Source organism: Myodes glareolus, chromosome 2 (assembly GCF_982192425.1).
Source record: "Myodes glareolus chromosome 2, mMyoGla1.1, whole genome shotgun sequence".
Taxonomy (NCBI): Eukaryota; Metazoa; Chordata; class Mammalia; order Rodentia; family Cricetidae; genus Myodes; species Myodes glareolus.
This window is the reverse complement of record NC_142027.1, coordinates 3,525,346-3,548,242: the sequence shown is the minus strand read 5'-3', so window position 1 is coordinate 3,548,242 and position 22,897 is coordinate 3,525,346. Positions and strand designations below refer to the sequence as shown.

Genomic DNA, 22,897 nt, shown 5'->3' with positions numbered 1-22,897 from the left:
ACACATTTTTTTTAATCTAAACAACCTGGTAGAGCAAGACTTGTGACTGGCAAGTGAATCAAAGGCCAAAGGAAACCCAGAAAGTAAATAGGGGCCACAAGATAGATTAGGTTCTCTGGTGGGAAGCCCAACATGACTGAGAATTAAGAGGCTTCCGCACAGATGGAGGTCTGCTTTTATTCTGAACTGTGAGAGTCAAGAACGTAGCTCAAACCTTAATGATATCATTATTGTGTTCATGGTAAGGGAAACATGGGCATATCCCATAATGGGGCAGAGTGGTCTCTAAACAGACTGTGCTTTCATTTCCTGGCCACCCAAACCCAAGTAATCATACAAAAACTATATGAATTACAGCACTGTTTGGCCAAAGGCTCAGGCATATTCCTAGCTTGCTCTTACATCTTAAATTAACCCATTTCTATTATTTTATATTTTACCATGAAGCTCATGGTTTGTTACCTCACATTTTACTTCTTGGGTAACTACATAGTGTCTGCTTGACACTGCCTTCTTTGTCTCTGCATTCAGTTTAGTTTTCCAGCCTAGCTATAGTCTGACCTGTCACAGGCCAAAACAGCTTCTTTGCTAATGAGCTCACAGAGGGGAATCCCACTACAGTAGCCTGAATCATATTCTGAAAGTGTGTGCCACCAACCTCTTGCACATGACGTGCCTTTGCAGTCCTCTTGACTCTTTGACATTTCTGAGATTATATTATGTTATTTCCTCTTATTATTATGTTATTTCCTCTTATTATATTATGTTATTATGTTATGTCCTCTTGACATTTCTGAGATTATATTATGTTATTTCCCCTCCCTTTCCTTCCCTTCAAATCCTCTCATATACCCCCTCTTGTTCTTTTTTAAAATTTATGCCCCCTTTTCTTTAATTGTCATTTTATATATATATATGTGTGTGTGTGTGTGTGCATGTACATATATACATATATATGTGTGTGTAATGACAATTAAATGCATACATATATGCATTTCTAAATATATAAATACAACTTGCTCAGTTTGAATAATGCTACTTTTATTTACATGTTCTCAGGGCTGACTTTTTGGTTGTGAACAATCTGCATGTTCTTCCCTGGAGACAAGTATTTCTTCTGTTCTCAGTATTTCCCAGTTGCCTATAGTTCTCTGTGTAGGGTAAGGCTCTCTCTCTTTCCTATCTTATTTCAGAAAGATATTGGGGGAAGTGGCAACAGATGGCATTAGAAAAGTAGTTTGGGCTTCCTACACCTGCAATTCTTCTCTGGATATCTTATATGGTGAGAAAGGAAAGGTCTAGACCTGTCTCAGTATATCTGACTGCCCAGTGCAGGAGGAAGATAAGAACTCAGTTCTTTAATCCATCCTCCCATTCATCCACCTATCCATCCATCATCCATCCATCATCCACCCATCCATCCACCCATCCATCCATCATCCATCCATCATTCATCCATCCATCCATCATTTATCCATTTATTCATCTATCCATCCATCATCCATCCACCCATTCTTCCATCCATCCATCCATCATTCATCTATCCATCCATCATCCACCCATCCGTCCATCCATCTACCCATCCATCTACCACCCATCTTTCTGTATTTCCATTTAACCATCTACCCACCTACCCAATCCTCTCTCTCTGTTATCCATCTATTCATCCATCCCCTGACCCATCTGTCATTTATCTATCCATTGTCCATCACAATCCATTTGTTATGACTAGTATATTCCAGGTATGTGGGGTATAAGGAATATAATACACAACACATGAGCTCAAAGGAGTTAGGACCAGTTTAGATTGTAGAAGATAAATAAGAAGAAATGGAAAAAAAACACAGTTTGAAGTGACAGTAAATATAAGCCGTTAAAAATAAAGCATCCATCAAAATTGTCCAACACTTTCTAATTCTCTGGAAGGAAATAAAGGAATATGAGCAATTCATGAAGAGCAAAACCAAATATCTTTTAAAATAACATATAATACTTCAAAGCATAGACAGTTATCTGGTTTGTTTTCAGATAAATCTTTGCTTTTTTAAATAAATTTTTCGAGACATGGTTTCACTGTGTAACCCTGGGTCTCCTGGAACTCACTGTTTAGATCAGGCTGGCCTGGAACTCACAGAGATTCACCTGCCTCCGTCATGGGTGCAGCAATTAAAGGCATGTGACGCCACCACCTCTCATCTTTTTTAAAAAGGTTATTTGTGTGTGTATGTGTGTGTGTGTGTGTGTGTGTGTACTCATATGAATGCAATGCCCCCAGAGGCCAGAAGAGGGCCTCAGATCCCACTGGATCTGGAGTTATACACATTTATGAGCTGTCCTATGAGGGACAGAACTCTGGTCCTTTGCAAGAGCAGCAGGCCCTGTTCGTTGCTGAGCCGCTTCTCTAGGCTTGCCTGTGGCTCTTGGTGCAGTTGGATTTTTGATTGCTGTCACTTCTTGTGCAGTTGAGTTCTTGCTTGCCTGTGACTTCTTATGCAGTTGGACTCTTGCTTACTCTTGATTGAGAACTGAGGCAAAAGTGATCCTCTCTAAACATTTTACTCGTATTCTGATCATTTAACATTGGCAGAGGAAGTGCAAGCTACAGCTGCAGGATCAATTTTAAGCAAGCTCTATATGGGGAGAGCTCCCAAGAGAGATGTTCACCGTTAGCCTCCCTGGCCACTGGTTCCAAAGCAAACCCCATGTTCCTTCAGAGGAAACCTGATTTACATTTCTAGGGACTAGTCTTTACTTCACTTTCGCTGAGATATCAGTGAGGCGGAATGACAGACCTTGTAGAATCGAATGCACAGTTTCACAGATCAATGTGGTTGTCTATACTTTGACTTCTGTGTGGTTCCTGCTTGGGCACAGAGGAATGAAATGTTGTTTAAGGCTCCCTCAGAATAACCCACGTACTTTCCATGAACCAGGACTTTCAAGGATTGTGGAAATGCTCCATTTGGGCTGATTTGGCACTTGTGACGTAGGTACTATAACTTAAAAAGTGTGTATTTAATTTTAATGAAAAATGAATTTATGTGACTGCCCAAAACCAGCATGTCAGCTCTAAGACATGGTTATAAGAAAACCAACCAACCAACCAAACAAAACAACAGAAATACCTAGGTCATTCCTTTTCCTTTTTATTTCCTTCCATATTTTCCTTTCATTCCCTGCTTTTTTTTCTGTCTCATCTTATCTTTGTCTTACTCCGTGCCTACTGGATACAGTAAGAGGGCAAAGAAAGATACTAATAGTACCGGCTCCACAAGAGGTTAGGAAAACTTACACAACTGTGGGAGAAATGCATTTCTTGGTGGACTCTGACTTGGTGGTCCCCGAGGCAAGCTGTGTGCCCAGGGTCTTTTGCCCTCCCATAGGGTGCTCCTGTTACCTTTGGTCTGTGGAACCACCGAGCTGGGAACATAGATGCCAGGACCCACCATTCTCTAGTACACAGTTTGGCTAACCAAGGGCTTTCCCAGTGTGGTTATCAGAACTCTAACCCTTGGGAGTAGCCTTGCTGGCCCACCCTGTGCAGCTCTCAGGAATGTGGGAGGTTCAATCAACTGATAATTGGACCTGGGTTACAAAGCGATTACTTGTATCAGTAAACACTGGGATGGGAGATACTGTTGGGGTCTGAGTCACTGAACGGAGAGGAGGGCGGTTGGCCAAGAATGCTCTGCTGCATTATTAATATATCATATTTCTGAATAGTATAATGCTGAAACGTTATGCTATTATTCAAGATACAACATAGTGATTTTTTATTTATGTTTTTCTTTTTTTTTTTGAGACAAGTTTTCTCAGTTGCTTTTGGAGCCTGTCCTGGAACTAGCTCTTGTAGACCAGACAGTGGTGTGAGTTCAGGGCCAACCTGGGCTACACAAGATGAATGCAGAAACAGAGCCAGGTGATGCTGGCTCACAGAGATCCATCTGCTTCTGTCTCCCAAATCCCAGAATTAAAGGTGTATGACACCACTGCCCGGCCTCTAGTGGCTTAGTTTTACTCTCTGATCTTCAGGCAAGTTTTATTTATTAAAACATAAGTAAAGTATCACTATAACACAAGATAATTCAGATCCCACTCGAACCACTGAGCCTACAAGGTACAGATGTTGCTAAGCTCCTTTCTCCTCTTGCCGTTGTAGACAGTATTGGTGAGGAAGGCTCATCGCTGCCGACCTGGGCCATTGTACTGATGGCAGTGGCCTTTTCCTTGATCCTGATCCTGATCATCGTTCTGATTGTAGTATTCTGCTGCTGTGGCATCTCCAGGAGAGAAAAAGAAGGTATTGTTTTCATGTAAATTTCTATGGGGTTTTGAATTTGTGGAACAAGCAGTTGAAGTGAGCAAGCTTATCAACGTTTTCAAAAGATGAGTTTCACCATAGTGAGATGTCACAGCAACCTGGCAGATGGCTGTCATCACATAGGCAGTGGACAAGAGCTGACAGGGAAATATACACACTATTGGCTGGAATGTGAACACCTATGGCCACCATGAAGAATGGTATAGAGGTTCTTCAGAGACTAAAATGGAATTACCTGTGATCCAGCTCTCCCACTGCAGGATGAATATCCATAGGAAATGAAACACATGTTTCAGACACACATATGCCTTCCCATGTTTATTGCATAGAAGTTCATGATAGGTAAGATATCAAAACAGGTTGAGTGTCCATCAGCAGATGACTGTGTAAAGGCAGTGCTACACACATGCACCTACATATGAGTGCACATACACACATGTATACAAGTACACATACATGCATCATATACATACATGAACACATCTGGATATACACAATGAACACACACGTTACATTCACATGTGCATACATACCTGAACACACACAGACATACACATATATACACATACATGCATACAGATGTATTCACACAATAATATAATGCATATACACACATGAACACATACCTATGTATGTATGTATATATATATATACCAACATGCATACACACATCCATTCATACATACATGAACATACACGTACACACAAAGACATACATATGTAACTTGTGGGTTTGATTGTTGGGGTTTCTGTCCTGCCTGTTTCCCGCAGTCATTATGTCCCAAAGAAAAATCACACAGAGTTCTACATAATTTATAAACTGATTGGCCCATTATCTCAGTCTTCTTATTAGCCTTATAACTTATATTAGCCCATTATTCTTATATATATTAGCCACATGGCTCAGTACCTTTTTCAGTGGGGCAGATCACATCTTGCTTCTTGTATAATCTGGGCAGGACTGGGGAGGAATGGGCTTCCTCCTTCCCAACATTCTCCTGTTCTCATTGCATCGCCTTTATTTCCTGTCTGGTTGTCCCACCTACACCTCCTGCCTCACCAATCAGCGTTTATTTAAAACATGAGTGACAGAATACAGACAATTCTCCCGCACCATACATAGGTGCACATGAGCACACATACAAGCATGAACATGAACATACACATATATACATACATACTTAACATTTATTCACACAAGGGGATACCATTTAGCCTTTGTAAATGTAGAAATCCTGTTGATGAGACTGAACACATTAAGAGAAAGGAGTCAGTCACAGAAAGACAAGTGCAGTGTGATCCTGCTTGTTTGTGGCATACTCAACAACAGAAGCGAAGTGGGATGGTGGTCTCCAGAGTTAGGGATGAGGGACATGCTGATTAAAGGATGCAAGGCTTTGTTTAGAGCAAATGTGTTCTGTTGACCTGTATTAGTCATAATAAATCATGGCTTGAAAATAGATCTTAAATGTTTTTCCTTTAAAGGTGATTCATGTATGGGTTGATGGGTGTATAGATCAGCCCCATCTAGTAATTTCCCAATGCCTGCTCACATCAACTTGTCACAGTGCCTGCAAATTTACATATTTATATTTTCACTCCTGTGCTGCCTTAATGAGCTGGGACAGAGGAAATAGGAATGCTGAGCACAGCAAAATTGCAACTAAGAGGCAAGGCCTTCAGTGTTTGACGGGAACCATGGGAAGGGTACAGGGAAGAGAGAACCGTTCCTCCAGGACCCAGGAAACCCTATCCAGAGACCAGGCTGTTCCCACATCTGAGAAGGTGTCGGATGAGATCTCACTGGAAGTTACTTGACTTCTGTACTGATTTTCAAGGATAGACAGCTGCGGTGATATGTCCTATAACACACAATTGCTTTCTAGAATAACATTGGTTAGGACATGCCTTTCCCCATTCTGTGGGGTTTAAAATGTCGCAGTGCAGGTGAGGGTGGCTGCAGAGGTAAAAAGAAAAACATGGCACACCTAAGTCAATGGAAAAGTCACACACGTGCTGTGAATGAATGTGCCGGGACACTCCCAGCTTTGCGGAAGCTGCTGCTGGTCTGGAGATCGGGGTCTAGGATGAGGGGCCGTGTTACAGAGTTTGACAGTCTGAAACTTGAGTGCCGAAGGATGATTTGACACGTGACAGCCCAGAACTTCCTAAGTGCCGAATCCTTGTCTTTTCACTGATTTGAACACCTTCTACAGTTAAATTATTTTTTGTAAAAGCTGAGATGTGATGTTTGGGTGCCTGTCACTTGATTTGCGTTGTTAAATTTGCGAACACTTTGTGTGTGCACCAGGTGGATCTACTGACTCTTTTCCATTGATGTCTCTCTCAGCGAGACATGCCTGGTGAATCTCATGATCTAGTGTAAGGACGGGGTCTGGCTGTAGCTCCTTCATGGATCAGGCTTTGATTTAGGGGTTCATTTTATTCCTTGGCAAGGGGAAGCTGGAGAGCAGTGAAAGTCTGTGAACTCAAGATGAGATTTTGCTTTAACCAAGGAGTTGCCCATGTGCCACAGACTTCACTTGCTGTGTAGTGGATTTTAAAAGAGAACGGTTGAAGTGATTCCGTTTCATTGTGGAGGTACTGAGGATTGGGCAGGGCCTTCAGCTGGGCATTCATGACATAGTGAAGCTGGTGGGGAGTTCTGAGATTTGAGGTTATTCCCTTTCTCATAGGTTCCTGTCTGACCCACTTTAGCCCGCTAATAAGGTTCATTGGTGGGTGTTGTTCTGTAAATAGCCTGGGTAATTTCTTTTTATTTTTAGTTTGCTTTTCTGTAAATGCCATCCTATAGATTAGTTTTAAAAATTAAAAATGCACCCAGGCGGTGGTGGCACACTTCTTTAATCCCAGCACTCGGGAGGCAGAGGCAGGCGGATCTCTATGAGTTCGAGGCCAACCTGGTCTACAAGAGCTAGTTCCAGGACCAAAACTACAGAAAAACCCTGTCTCAAAAAAAAAAACAAATTAAAAATGCATATTAAGAGTCCTGAGCCAGGGACAGTGGCCCATGTGTGCAATTCTAATATTCTAGAAGCTGAGGCTGGAGAATTGTCACAACTTTGAGGCTAGCCTGGCCTACACAGTAAATTGCAGGCCCATGTGTTTACATAGTAAGACTCTGTCTTAAAAAAATTTCTGTGATGTGTATCTTAAATTTCTTCTTGTAAATGGAGACTGAATTTTAGTTTCCCGGTTGCCCAGACCTGAATAACCACACAAGAACTATATTAATTACAAAATTGCTTGACCAATGGTTCAGGCATATTTCTATCTAGTTCTTATATCTTGAATGAACCCATTTCTAGTAATCTGTTTATCCCTATGAGGCTGTGGCTTACTGTTAAATTTCCAGTGTCTGTGTTTTTCAGCAGCTACATGGCATTTCCCTGACCCTACCTTCTTTCTCCCAGCATTCAGTTTAGTTTTCCCTGCCTAGCTCTATTCTTCCCTGCCATAGGCCAAAGCAGATTATTTATTAACCAATGGTAATAAAATATATTCACAGCATCCAGAGGGGAATCCCACATCGTTGTCCTTTATGTAATTTCAAAAAGCCCATGCCAGTGTGAGGGATTTCTTTTCCTCTCTTGCTGCTAAAAGTCTAGGGCTGTGAACAGAGACCTGCCACAACCCAGTTACTATGTTTGCCCTCTGCCGCCAGATCAGATGTGGCTTCAGTGAATATATTGCATAGTAATATGACTGTTAAAACTCAGTGACCTTCTGGGTCTTCCCAGTATGATCATTTTAATCCATAAAATGCATTAAACATTTTCCCCCAGGAGTGTTTTCTGGTGCTTTGCTGGCACCCGGGGAATTCTCCGTGTGTCTCTGGTTAATTGACAGCTGGCTGAGGGTGTCTGCGGGTCCTGCTGCCTCTGCTCAGAGGCCTTGGGATGGCAGTGTGGAGAGAATGGCCCCAAATCCTGCACCCATTCCCACCTGACTGGGACATGTGGCTTGTCCCACCCATGGAGGGTATTGATGGAGGGAGACCACCGTAGTTCCTTGCAATGCAGATAAAAGCGTTTCAGAGTTTATTTGGAAATCTCAATCAGATGATGTTATTAGAAATGAAAATAGGTTGAGACTGTTACCTAAAAAAAAATGATAGGGGAAATGGATATTTTCCAGATCTCAGCAGGCTTGGTTAGGTGAGTGAGGTTGTGAAGAACATGGGCCCTGCACACAGACTGAGGAGACTTGGCATGTGGCTTAGAGTCTGTGTTCTGGAATCCCTCTTGTCCCAAAGTCTGTTGATTGGTACCATTGGCTAGGGAAGGAATGGCAGCTTTGTTGTTGCTCTGTGTGTAATGACACTGTTGGTACATATGACATTGATTGAAAATGGACCTGAGCGTTAAGGAACTAAGTTCTATCAACATACTGGTGTCTTTCTTGGCAGAATATGGCAACACCAGCATCTCTATCCTGGATGGTTGCAATAGTCAAATGAGGATCTACTTTCCGGTGGGCAGGCACACAGTAGGCAACCAGTGGCTTGTGGGGCTGGCTTGGCTACTTAGAGCCCTTCTTGGTCATGGAGCCTGCGCAACACTGGGTATCAAATTCAACCAGAATTCAATGGGTACACAAGGGGCATCCCTTATCTTTCAGGTTCCCACAGAGTACTTGCTTTTCTGATACTGAGTCTGTTTTTCTTGGGCTTTAGTTGTCTACTAATTCAGTGCAGGGTTACTCTGAATACGGACCAGGTCAAAGTGAAGTTTATCAAGTCAATAAAAAATAGAGTTGTTTTTAGAACCACTGTCCTCATTTTGCTAATGGGATTTTCTTTCTCCCACACCCTCTTATATTTTTCAGAATCTAGCTATCAAAATGAAATAAGGTAAGTTGGAAACCTCTTCAGCTTTTTGCCAAAACTAAGCCAAGTAACCATGGCAACACTCATGTTTGAGGGTTTGGGGGATTATGCTACTCAGGATGTACTGCAATAAGACACTCTGAAAGACATATCCAATCACAGACTTATAAAGCAACCTTGGGAGGACTCGCTAAGGTTCTCTAAGGAGATGGAGGTTGACTGAGCAGCTGACATTTGCAGATCTCTCCACAAGAGGGCGCTGTGCCCTGTGACTGTTGGTGACTGTTGTCCTGCCTGCTTTGAGCCAATGCACCCACACAGATTGCACTAGGACTTGAGGCGTGTTGCAGGACAGAAAGCCGTACCAGACAGTTGCCTATAAGGCATGTGGCATTGCTCTGGTAGACAAATTAGACACTGTCTGCGGCTCGTCCCAGCACTAAGAAGACAGGAGTGAAAAATTCCTCTGCTTCCTACACCATCCAGAGGGTCCGCAAACACTTTATTTATTTATTGTTTTTCAAGACAGGGTTTCTCTGTAACAGCCCTAGGTGTCCTGGAACAGCTCTGTCCTAGCTCTGTACCAGGTTGGCCTTGAACTCACAGAGATCCACCTGCCTTTGCCTCTTGAGTGCTAGAATTAAAGGTGTGTGCCGCCACCGCTCTGCTGCAAACACTTCTGAGGGAATTAAGTCCAGATTCACAGGAATACAGGCTAGCTGGTATATTCACAGGGATACACAGTAGCCAGTGCGTTCATAAGAGTACTTGCTAGTCATCATGTTCTCAGAAATACAGGGTAGTCAGTGTGTTCATAGTAATACATGGTAGCTGGTATGTTCACAGGAATACACGGTAGTGGATATGTTCACAGGAATACATGGTAGCTGGTATGTTCACAGGAATACATGGTAGCCAGTGTGAATGTCTCTACTTTCAGAGTCACAGAGTCACCCAGAGTGTTTCAGATACAGCAGTTTTGTTGAAGGTTTCTGCAGCCACATCCAGCAGTCAGTGTTTATTAGATAATATAGTTTCTAGGCTCTGTACAGTACCATGAATGAATGTGTAATGGTTACCAAGCGACAGGTTTCTTTCATTCATCTTCTGGCCCTGGTTAAAAACAACAAAGAAACAAAAAAACCCAACCAAACAAACAAAAAAAAGATTCTTCTGAGAGAGGCAGTTACACTGACATCATGCAGCAATAGTCTCAAAACTGTTCTTTGGGGCCTGTTGTGAGATGAGGGAAAGCAAGGAAACAGATCCTGGTGCACATTTTAGTATTTCTCTGACCATGGTTACCAGGGGGGTCATAGCCTGGATTCCTCCTTGGCTGAGCAAGGTGCTGGTTGCCATGACCTTTGGTTCTATTCTCAGGATCTTAGAGGATTTCAAGGCTCAGTAAAGAAATCCATAGTTACTCAGCAAAATGCTGAAGAATAACAATAGGCACATACAACCACATGGGTAGCCATGACAACAGGGAAGACCCCCTCCCTCTGTTGTGCTCATTCCCTTAACAGTTGGGTGCTGCTCTGAGCTCTGCACAGGCTTCAGTCTTGCTGGTTTCTTACCATGGTTGTATAGACCTTTTCCATTTTGTGGCTGAGGGTACTGAGGCAGAGAGATGATATTTCTAACATTCTGCTTGTGAATTCAGGGTTATAAAGAGGGCAGCTGCTCCTAGAGCCAGTCCCTCATCTGTGTGCAGGTCCTGGACGAGCATGATTGCCTCGTCCTGGGGGCAGGCTGATGACTCACTGCCTGTCCACATCTCCCCACTTTTCCTTCCCATTTGTCTACACTGCTGTCTCCAGCCACTTACATTTATACGTTAAAATAACCATACATATTATTTCTTAAAGATTCAGCACATATTTAGCGTAGAAAAGAAATTAAACATGAATAGATCTGAGAAACAATGTTAATGTTACCTGTAGATCCATTGTCTAGAGGTAATTACTGTTACATATGTTAGTGTATCATGTATATAAGCAGAGATATGAACAGAGGCATTTTGTACAATTTAGACCCTCACAACTGTTATCTAACAGCACATTCTTTTTATCTGACACTATTCTGAATGGTTTTTTTTTCTGCTAACAAATGGTCCTTTGGTCTGAAAGGTTTTTTTTTCAGATGGTTTTAATTTTATTGTTTTATGAAAGGCATGTATGTAGTTTTAGGATCTGCTTTTTCTGCTTGGAAAACACAAGCCACTGCCTATATCAACAAACACTATAGACTTTTTTTTTTTATAAATAAAGCAATTTTATTAGAGTGACTGGAGAGATGGCTCAGAGGTTAAGAACATTTTCTGCTCTTGTGCAGGACCTGAATTCAGCGTTCATGCCAGGCAGCTCATGCCCACCTCTGACTCCAGATCCGGGGTATTGAACACTCCCCCCTTTAACTCCTATGGGCAGCTGCAGTCACATGTTCATACCACACACATACATATATGCTTAATTTAAAACATCGTCAAACATTTTTATCAGTATAGGTTTGTTTTACAGGGTGATGGTTCATGACACTTTTGTTCACAATGTAAGTGGAGGAAGGTGTGCCCAGAATGAAGGTCTCAGGTACCTATGATGTGACCTTGGCCAAAATTCAGAACTTGTGAGTCAGTAGCCCCACCACGCTCCTCTCAGACCTCCCTGAGACCATTGTCTCTTTGCCCCCAAAGGTAACACACCACTGACATCTTTTCCCACATCGTAAGCTTAGATCTATGTAAATGAATCGTCACACATCCTCATCCAAACATGTCTGCTCTCCAGGACTTTCTACAGTGACGACCATGCACCCTGTGCCATGTGGGTGGAGATATTTTCTGATGACAAAATGCTGTGTTCTAGCTGTATTGGTGTTTATTCTCCTCGGCTTTATGTGGGACTTCGACAGTTTTCAGCTTGCTCCAGTAGGGAGGGAGTATCATTCTCTGAGTGTTCTCTCGTGTCCCTGTGGAGAACTTGAGTGCCCACCTTGTTGAGAGTTCTGTGTCATCCCTATTGCAGTGAGGGCCTGGACACACAGTTGTTCAATAGCAGTCCTGTGTCCACTGTCCCCTGCAGTATGTGGCAGCTCTTGTCTGTCACGTTTTTATGGGCAGCACGGACGTCTCTCGCTCACTTCTGTTGGCCCCTTGGGTCCTCTGTAGCTCGTGTATGAGCCATCTTCAGGCATATATCACAATTGTTTCCTTAGCAGATGCTCTTGGGAGTTGAGTATAAATGTTTTTCATTCTCTGGCTATCCATCACCCGACTTTGCTCCCTGGGGAGCTGCACTCATCTCTGCTCTATTTCGGGGATCAAACCCACTGTTTTGTACAAAGGGATACACAGTAATACTTTTGGTTTTGCCATCCGTGAAGTCTTGTCTACAACCCCTAGCTCTGCTGTGACAAGAAGGCAGCCCCAGAAACTGTGATGACAAGCGGATGTGCCCGGATTTCAGCAACAGAGGGTGGAATAGTTGGGCTCAGGTTCATCGGTTACTGACCCTGTATTTACTTCAGGGCATTTTGGGAGTAGAGTCCACAGACCTTCCACAATGAGCCCCATCCCTCCCTCTCGCTGGTATGCACGAATGCACAGGCTGTCTAACTCTGCTGAGCAGAAGCTGTAACAGAAATGTTCCAATTTCAGGAAAACGGCAAACGTGAAGACGATCAAAGCAGAGCCTGAGACAAGGTTAAAAAGTGGAAAGGAGAATTATGGGTACAGTTCAGAAGAAGCAAGGAGGGCACGTGAGTACCAGGCGGGCACGGGAAGACCTCCAGAGGAAGATGTGTGGGTTGCCTGGACACCAGCTTCTCCAGTAGAAAAATCTACACACAGAACAATACGTGGAGTAGATTTAGCAATTAAGCGCTCTCTCTTTCTACCTAAAGCATAAATAACGTTAATAACTTTCAAGGATTTTACTCACCTTTAAAGCTATGAGATGACCCTTTAACGTGCTGCATGCAGGCAGTTTCTTCCAAATGTAACCCAATTCAAGTTCAACCGACACACAGACTCTGCTTCTGATCAGCCAGGCAGGACGGTTGTTAGAAGGCTAAGCTACTTTGAGAAGTTGTCTGCAGAATCTCGTCTTCTGTAGCCACACTGGGTAGGGACTCTGTGTAGGCAAGACCACAGCAGTAGGATTTGAAAGGATGAGGCCAAAGGGAAGCCTGCACACACCATTAGCACTAGAAAGGGTTGTCAGCCACGTGGGCTGGAAAAAAAATCCCAGGGACAGACCCCTAGTCAGTTGACCCTTGCTAAGCTTGGGGTTCTAGCTTTCAGTATCCCCATTCTTTGACTGCCTCCCTGGTGCATCACAAATTCTATGCATCATATTAAAAAGTTCCACAAAGCATGGGCTGCTATACTGGAGAACCCCCCAGCCTCTTCCAGAGTTTCTTGCTGGTGTGTATTACTCATTAGTGTTTTGAGCATTTTGCAAGTAGCTTGACTGAAATGATGGCTTGACCCCAACCTCTCTGCCCTACTCTCAGTGTGTCCTATGTTTATTTTCCATGGTCAGCTACTGCCGTGGGTTATCTTGTGTCTAGATAAGGCCATGGTGTGAAGAAGGAAATTGATTTTTACATAGAGCATGAAGTTCTAAGCTTATGTGACAGAAAGAGACAAACAGCTGTGTGCTCAGAGTGCTGTTAGCTTCCCACCACCCATGGGCAGCTGAGCTCAACAGCGAAGACTGGCAAGAAAGGTTCATTTTAGCTCACAGTTTCATAGACCTGGGCAGACAGAGCATCATGGAGTGGTGTATTCACTTCATGGTGCTAGGAAGCAAAGAGAGAGACTGGAAGAGGCAAGAGTCTAATGTTCTCCCTAAGGACATCTTCCTTGTGAGCCAACTTCTTCCCACTGGGCTCCACCCCTTAAAGGACCCATCATTTCCAATAGCCCTAAGTCTTTAGTACATGGGCCTCGAGGAACATTCCAGGTCTGAACTGCAGAGATTATTTTAAGCCAGAACTACATAGGAGCAAATATGCGTATGTAGAAATACTATTTAATTATTGGAATATGCAACCTGGTTTCTTAGAAAAAATCATATATTGCACTGAAAAAAAATTCTTCTATTGCAGAGATTGCTTCTCTTCCTCCTAAATCTGGTGAAGTCAGCGTTCCAAAACAACACAACTACAGCTCTCCCTATCAGGTGATGTAGAACATTTTGGAATTTTTAAAAATAATTTCAAAATGCATACCTTGTGATAGGTACACATTGAATATTCATGACGGAAGAAGGGCTCTCTTCCCCATCTCTGTTTCAAGCAGACAGTTCTGGAATGGGGCGGAGAGAGGAAGTTGCTCTTGCTTTCCTATAGCAGTGGCTGTATGTCCAGTTGGTGATTTGGAAGATTGTACTCTGACTAGGGAAATAGTCACCTGAACCAACAAAATCATGAGCAACATGCCACTTATTTTGTTCACTTTGTTGACGGTCTCCAGGACCTTTGCTGCTCTGGCTCTCTGGGATCTGTAGAATTTACATCTACACTAGTACTTTGGGCTCTTTGTCTCATGGAAGCATGCTGGGTGCTGGGTTTGAAAATCAGGAGAATAGATGTGGTTTGCCCGGCATGTGAGTTCTATGGACATGAGGTTGACAGTGAGGAAGATCCTGTTGGGATTGGAGTTTGGGTGGAGGTAGAAGGAGTCCTTGGTCAAGAATATGGCCAGAACTGTTTGGAGATTGGAGCTGCCATTGACAGAGATTGCTAAGGGATGAGAGGGTTTGGGTGCAAAGAGCAATATTTATGATGAGCATTTCTGAGGTCTCCATTAGATGTCATCGGAGACTCAGTGTGCAATTGAATGCGTAAATCTGTAGTGTTGGATGGACAAGACAGTTAAAATTGTCAACTGTGAACATAGCATGTTCATTTTCTAACACACAATCAACACTGGTTATCATACATGTAGGAGTTGAGGTTAATGTCACAGAAAACAATTTGTATATAAAATTGTAGACAGAGCATTGACAGCAACCTTCTCTGACCTGTACAAGTGCAACTCCTAGAGAGGCCCACTCCAGGGGATCCCACCCTGGGGGCCCCAATTCAGGGAGGCGTAACCTTCTCATCCCTTTTGGAGAAGCTGCCTCTAGATTTCCAGTCACTCCCTGGGTGGTTTGATCTGTGCAATAATTGCTGTTGGCTTGTGGTGATGGCACCTAGCACATGCACCTTTGTGGTCTCTGATCATTCTTTTTGAACACATGGATTGACTTAGATTTCCAGGGAGTTCTGCTCTGTGGTTTCCTTCCTCTCTCTGGAATTCAGCTGCCTGCGTGATTCTGCCAGTGACATGGAGCTTTTAGGTTTTCCATGGGCTGGAGACTGCCTGATGCTAGGTTAGGCAGTTTGGGGACTCAAGTGATGTTAGGGGAACACAGGGAGCCAGCTGAGGAGATACATGGGGGAACTGTGGCACACATGAAGGTTACTAGCTCTTAGTATACATTGTACACATTGTAGTCACCCCCTCAAGTGAAGTGGCAGGGGAACAGAGAGGCCAGTGTTTCTCAGGAAAGCAGATCCTTGGCTTGTGTGTCTCGGGATGGATCTGGAACTTTTTAAGCAGGGGAAAGGAGACAGGCTTTCTTTAGAAGCCCTGGTCTGGTGACCAAGAAGTGACAGTTAAAGGGAGCAATGGGCAAACTATGTGTGTATGTATTATATATCCAGTTTTGATAGCTCTACCTGGGTGAAATCACAGGTTGATAAGGATACAGGTGGCCAAGGAGCTCCCTCCCACCCAGCTATCAGCATTGTGTCTAAGTCACACTTCTTGTTAAAGTAACAAGATGCCTGGCAAAGGCAACATAAGGAAGGAACGGTTTCTTTTGGCTCACGGTTTGGAGATACAGTCCACTATGGGTCCCACAAAATAAAGAGAGATGGGTGCTGCTGTAGCACCTCCTTTTGATTCAGTATGGGACCCCAGTCCACAGGATGGTGCTCTGATGTCCAGGGTGGGCCTTCCCTCCCCTTAGACATCCTTGGAAACACCCCCATAGATAGGCTCAAAAGTGTGTCTTTTAGGTGATTTCAGGTTTAGCCATGTTGACAGTGAAGGGAAGCTATCCCACATGGATACCCCAAGAACACACTTCATAAGCCCCCCATCTCCCCAACATCTTTCTGGCTGCCTTTTCCTGTCAAAAGTTTCCTGTAGACAAACCCACGTGTTTGCCAAGGAAGAGATTCAAATAGGGTTCACTAGATAATTTCATCTGGAATGTTTCTGGTGTGAGAGAGGAATGAGAATGCTGGTGCTTGAACAAGAGAATGAAAGATGACATTTCAGAACTTCAAGAGGATGCTTCTCAAAGCTGTTCTGAAAATATCCAGGGAGAGAAATTTGACGGTTTCAAGCTACTGACATGCATAGCCAGTTAAGTGATCAGTTGGTGGGGAAAAAAAATAAGATAGCAGCCCTGGTGCTGAACCTGACGATAATGGCTTATGTTGTGTTTCCTGGGGGGGGGGCTGCAAAGCTTCAAGGCGACCTTAGCATCAGCAGAGAGTGTTGAGGTTCGTACAACACCAATCAGACCCCAGAGAGAACTGTCTTTGCCTAGCTAGAAACTTAGTGGAGTTATTGAATGACTGGTTCTTTCTATTCCTGGTGGGGATTTTAGGGAAAGCATGCCTTGAACAGGGCGGTCAAGTTCAGCCAAAAGGTGACTATGCAAGTGTATGTCCCAACACTGCCTCTAGGTAGCTCATTTGGAGTGTGAATGTGCCATAGGCTGTATTCTCTGGGAGTCACATTGAGTAGTCAATGAGCTGGAGGGATTCTGGAGGGAGGGCTGTGGCCAGGTGCACAGCTATCTGCTGTGTTTGGCTTGAAAAGGACATGGGATTTTGTGAGGTCACCTGGACACGTGAAAGTTTGCAGTGTGGCCACAAGCATTTCTTACAGTAATGGTCAAGGTGACCCTTAAGACCAGAGGTTCATTTGTAGAGCTTTCTGAAGGCCAGATCCCACATCCCAGTCTAGTCTGGGAGTCTTAAGGGTGTGATGGGCACTGTTCTCAGAACTCTTGACTCCTGTGAGGATGTTACCATCTGTGTTCCCTCTGTCCTCCAGTTCTCTTCCACCCCGCTCTGATCCCTGCTCCTGGAACGCGAAGAGAGGCGTCTGAGAGCGTATCCTTTGTCTTTTTATCCTCCCTTTTGCTGCCTCAGTGTGGCTCCCATTTGTCACAGCCCCCCTCACATTGGCAAGGGACATTTCTGTACACACATGCCCCTTAGGGTCAGTGCTGGCTCCCAGCTCTTCTCCAGCTCGAGATGCTGGCCAGTTAGAGTTCAGGGCTGTTGACTACATCTTTGCTGCTTTGCAGACCCTCCCACCTTCCACCCTGCAGTCTAAACCGAGCTCTCTAGCTGTGAGCCAGGCTGCAGCCAGTACCATTCCTAGTCTGGGCTGCTGGGGAGCTCAGTGGGCCAGATAAATGGCCTATCCATAGAGACACGGGGTGCCACCAGCAACAAAGGCTCCTGCTTGGCACTAATAGGCCTTGGAACAGGCAAAGCTTAATTCTGTAAATAGCACAACAGCTGCCAACCAGGAGCTCAGGGCTATGTACAGCTCAAGAAGCAGTAGTGTATGGGGCTATTCAGAGGTTTCCTGTCTTTGCCCCAGCTTCTAGAACCTCTGAGATCTACACAGAAGTATGCATCTACAGGCTGGTGAAAGTTTCTACATATGCATCTTCATCCCGGGCTGTGTGGCATGATTCTAGTTACAACCTAGATCTAGCAGTTACCCTGCAGGAAAGCTCAGTTTGGAAGTCTAGGAGACCCCCCCATCTCCTGTAACTTTTTCTGTCCCATGTCTTTCCAGGGTGCTGGTGTCCGTGATGCCACAGTGATGTCTTGTGAGGGTGGAGGTGATGCTCTTGGGTCAGACCCTTCTTCATCTTCTGATAGTTTCAGCACAGACTTGTAAAACTTCAGAAGGGTGAGGGATTGTCATAGGGACAGAGTCTTAGGGGACCGGTGGTTCTAGGTGTGCCCACAGAAGACCAGGCATTGTGACTAGAAGCTGTGGGAGGACAGGGGCTGCTGTGGGTCAGTCACCACGGAAGATGGTGAGCTCTATCCGTGGGGTAAGATGCAGGCTTCCAGAATCACTTACCCCTCCGATGCCTGAAGCTCTTTTTTGCTCAATCCCATTTCAGCCTTTCCTCTCATGGGGTCTTTCCTGAGCACTGAAGTATTAAAGCTTCACTTATTTCATGTGTATGAGTGTTATATATGTTCTTGTGTGTGCAGTGCCATGAGAGACCAGAGGAGGAGTCAGGCACTCGGGAAGTGAAGCTATGGATGGATGGCTCTGAGCTGCTGTGTGGTTGCTCGGAAGAGGACTTGGGTCTTCTATGAGAGCAGCATATGCCTCAGGGGGCTTTTGACTTAGGAATGTATAGCCTGATTCATGCCATACCCTGATAGACACTTGGGGTATGGTTCCAGATGCTGGATTCCTGGATTCCTAAAGAGTATGTGCTGAATATGCATGGAGCCTATAGAAACCTATGTCTGGTACCCTGGAAGCACTTGGTGTACTTGTGCAAGCTCTTGGGGCTCTTTCAGACCATCTAGACCAAGTCAGGCCTAAGAACCAGTCTTTTCAAATGTTCCCATGTGGTATTCTTGGGGACAATGTTTTTGTAGACACAGGCCTGTTTCTAAGGCAGGGCCCTCTCTGAGTTCCAGAAGGCTTCCTAAGCTGTGCCTGGTGTGCCCACTGTGGTGAGCTCCTTACATCATAGGAAGAGGTTGAGATGTTTCTGGGGTGCTGTGATCAGCACCAAGTGTAAAGTTACGAGGCTCACACACCCCGTCATCTGTGGCAGCATTTTCTTCAGTTTCCAGTGTTTTCGATGCATCCTAAGACAGACCACATTCAATATAGGTGAAAGACTAAGATTTTAGGCTGCAGGCCTCGGCTCAGGCATTAAATGTCTAAGAAAGTTAGAAGGAAAAAAATATAGATTGTCAAAATGGGCACATGCCAAGTGTGACTGCTCTTCATTGCTGGCTTCTGTCTCAATAGGGTGTGTGATTAGGTATGAAACAGGCCATTGATTATTAGAAGAGAGCATGCTGGGTAGTAGAGAGAGCTCAGGTGTAGCATGGTAGACACATCCTAGGACAGAACTCACAAGGATTTAATTTTTTTGCTATGAATCACACCCAGCTCATTGGACAAGTGAACTCTTTCCATTTTGGGCTAAAACCATGGACTTTAAGAATGTTTTATACCTAGATGAATATTTAACACAAATGGCCATCCTTCCTTCTTCTCTTCTGGGGCCTTCACTTGCTGTCAGTCAATTTTTCTGGTTGTTTTTAGCAATTCCATCTCTTTACCATTCAGTTTTCGAGGGCATATGAATGTTTCATAACCCGGCTTGTGCCTTGCCCACTAATCCATTCCTCCTGTTGAGATAAACAGAAATAAACCCGTGATAAATTTAGAAAGCGGCAGTACATTTGTGCAACCCAGCAGCGCAAACAGAAGCAAACAACTGCCAAAACCCCAGCACTCCCAGCAGAAGGCGCCCTCCAGAGAGACCCTGGCGTAGACAGCTCCATCCGCCAAGCAGGCTTCCTTTCCTTATTGGAAGCCTGTAACTGAAAGCCACAAGACTTTTCCCACAGATCCACAACGTTCCACTGCTGCTGAATAATTCATCCTGCCCCCCTGCATTATTTAAGATATTCGATGTGCTTACCGTGCCCTGCAGTCTGAACTGCGGCTCCCCGGGCTGGCAGGGAAAATGGGTTGCATGCAATTTCTTTGCTTTTGAGACAGGATCTCCCCGGGTGGCTCAGGCTAATTTGAACTCTTGTCTCAGTCTCCCAGGGGCTAGGCTTACCAGCACGTGTTAGGCTTGTGTCACTGGCCTTGTAGAGGAGCCCAGGTTAATTTGGAAGGTTTCTGAATGAGACACCAGCACCACACAATGCCACAGGAGATATGGAGTGGCAAATTTCTGGTCAGCGCTTCTGGTTTGCTTTTGCTCTTTTAGAAGGAATATGTGTTATTTGAAGATGTCCACAAATATCTTATGTTTTAAATGGAAAAAAAAACCCTACCAAGTAAAACAAGAACTTCCACGGGAAAATTAGCAAACAAAACAAAACGGAATCTTTGCATCTGTAACATCGTTTGTTAAAAGTGGGTCTTGGATTCTGGGGATGAGCTTGCTCTTGGGTTGGGACACACCAGAGCGTGTGTCGCTGAAGGAAACGGAGGAGAGGGTGTGTCTCTATACAGTTGTTCATCTCTGACCCCTCGTGCTTCTCAGGTGAGCACTGACCTTTCTGCCTTTGTTACCAGGAACCCAAAACACGCCAGCCCAGCCCAGCGAGTCATCCACGGGTTTCCTTTGACGTCGCCAGTCCTCGGAAGGTCAGAAATGCAACGTTGGTATAGTAAAGACCTCTCATGGCTGTACTTTGTGCACACCCACCAAGTTGATACCATCTTCCTCTCCATCCTGAGACTGGGCCTCAACTTTGCCAAAGAGGCCACCTTGGAGTCACCGAAGCTGATGCTTTATCGTGACAGGAGGAGTCGGTTTTCCTCATACCAAGAAGAATTTGATTTTGAAATGTCTCATGGTTTTGGTGAATTCCTTAAAGTGACTGAGCAAAACCTGATGGTCTGTCATGGAGATATTCCTCGTGGATTGACACTCCTGCTTGCTAACCCAACAAAAGGCAGACAGGACTGGATTCTGCCATGACTTTCAAAATGTTTTTGTTGTCCTATATCATGGTAATATGCTATTTATGTGTGTTTTATAGCTAGGGGCATTGCTGTATATTGTCACTGAACCGAGAGCATAACCATTAGAATCAACTGGATCTTTCTAGGTGGACTGGCACTTCAGAGCTCAGCGGGTTAAATAAAAGGAGAAGCAATGCCAGGTGCATGTGCAGATGACAGCCATTCCTGGCTGCTCTTGTATCCTCATCCCCATGTCTGTGGGTGAATTAGGGGCGGACTCTGCCTGACAGGGCACAACGCTTGCATTATCCAAGCATCGTAGGAGAACTGAAAAGAGATATCTATTTAATAAACAAAGAGAAAACAAAACACCTTATACTATCTTTTTCTATCGTTGTATTTTTAATTTATTCTTTGAAAATTTCATAGAAGCAAACAATGTATTTTGATCCATTCTGTGATCTTAACACCTCCTCCAACTTCTCCCAGACCCCAGCACCTACCCCCCCAGCTTCATGTCCTCTTCTTTTCCAATCAGTGCTAACACATGTGAATGGGAGTGGGGCTGTCCCCTGGGGCATGGACAACCTACCAGGGGCCACAGAGCATAAGGAAAAAAAAGATTGTCTTCCTCCCCGTAAATGGAGACTGATAGTTTGTTCCCAGATGCCCAGACCTGAATCACACAGAAGCTATTTTAATTACAACACTGCTTGGCCAACAGTTTAAGCGTATTTCTAGCTAGTTCTTACATCTTAAATTAACCCATTTCTATTAATCTGTGTATCACCACGAGGCTGCGGCTTACTGGAAAGTTTCTGGCAGTGTCTTTCTCCTTCAGTAGCTACATGACTTCTCTCTGACTCCGCCTACTCTCTCTGTATCTCTGTTCGGATTTCCCACCTGGCTTTACTCTGCTCAGCCATTGGCTGAAACAGCTTCCTTATTAATCATTGGTAATAAAACATATTCACAGCATACAGAGGGAAATCCCACATCACTCCCCCAGCAGCTACCCGCTGCTCCTCAGTTTATGGGCGGGGACTTGTGAGCCCCTCACCCTCTGTCCTAGTTATGGTTACTACTACTGTGATGATGCTTACACTTCCATATCACAGTTCATCATCAAAGGAGTCAAGACAGGAACTCAAACAGGGCAGGAACCTGGAGGCAGAAGCTGATGCAGAATCATGGAAGGGTGTTGCTTACAGGCTTGCACTTGCTCATCCTGCTTTCTTATGGAACCCAGGACCCCCAGCCCAGGGATGGTACCACCTGCAATGGGCTGGGCCCTCCCACATCAATCATCAATTAAGAAAATGCCCTACAGGCTTGTCCACAGTCTGATCTTATGGAGGCACCTTTGAAGGCATGAGTCACAAAACAATCCCACACCAGTTTGAAATTATGATTAACAAAAAGGTTATTTATTTAAAGGGAAAAACTTACAAATCACCGTCCTAGACAACAGTCCTCTGTGTGACCGGAAAGAAGTCTAGTAGCCGGAAGCAGAGCCTGAAGCAAGAGGGAGAGAGAGAGAGCTCATGGATACTGCTGCTTTTTAAAGCAGGTATCTTAAAGGCTATTGGCTGAAGGAACGGAAGGAGCTCCCGTAGCACACTTTCGTAACTGAGATTTCTTTCTCTCAAAAATGACTATGGTTTGTGTTAAGCTAACATGAAACTATACATCACACTCCATGCTGGGATGTTGATTGACTTGGTCTTGCCCAGGCAGCCATGGCTGCTATGACTTCTTGAGTGCAATGGTCCTGTGGTGTCCAGAAGGCATTGCTTTTTACAGTCCTCCCTGACCTCTGGCCCTTACAGTCTCTGCCCCCTTTTCTGTAATGGTTCCTGAGCCTTGGTCGGTGAGGGACTGTTACAAATGTTCATTTAGGGCTGAGCCCTCCACAGTCACTTATTCCCTGCACTTTGACCCAATTTTGTTC

General features: G+C 44.4%; 1 protein-coding gene across 3 annotated transcripts in view; it reads left to right on the top strand.

Annotated features, from left to right (window-relative positions):
* Igsf5 (immunoglobulin superfamily member 5) overlaps window positions 1-21,322 on the top strand; it is a 36,761-nt gene extending 15,439 nt beyond the window's left edge. For all 3 annotated transcript variants that reach the window (XM_087898712.1, XM_048422575.3, XM_048422577.3), the window contains 5 exons: window positions 4,160-4,300; window positions 9,170-9,194; window positions 12,826-12,926; window positions 14,280-14,353; window positions 20,554-21,322. In XM_087898712.1, coding sequence (XP_087754838.1) covers window positions 4,160-4,300; window positions 9,170-9,194; window positions 12,826-12,926; window positions 14,280-14,353; window positions 20,554-20,649 — 437 coding nt within the window. In that variant the 3' untranslated portion in view covers window positions 20,650-21,322. The remainder of the gene's footprint in view (window positions 1-4,159; window positions 4,301-9,169; window positions 9,195-12,825; window positions 12,927-14,279; window positions 14,354-20,553) is intronic.
* The last annotated feature ends 1,575 nt before the right edge of the window (window positions 21,323-22,897 follow it).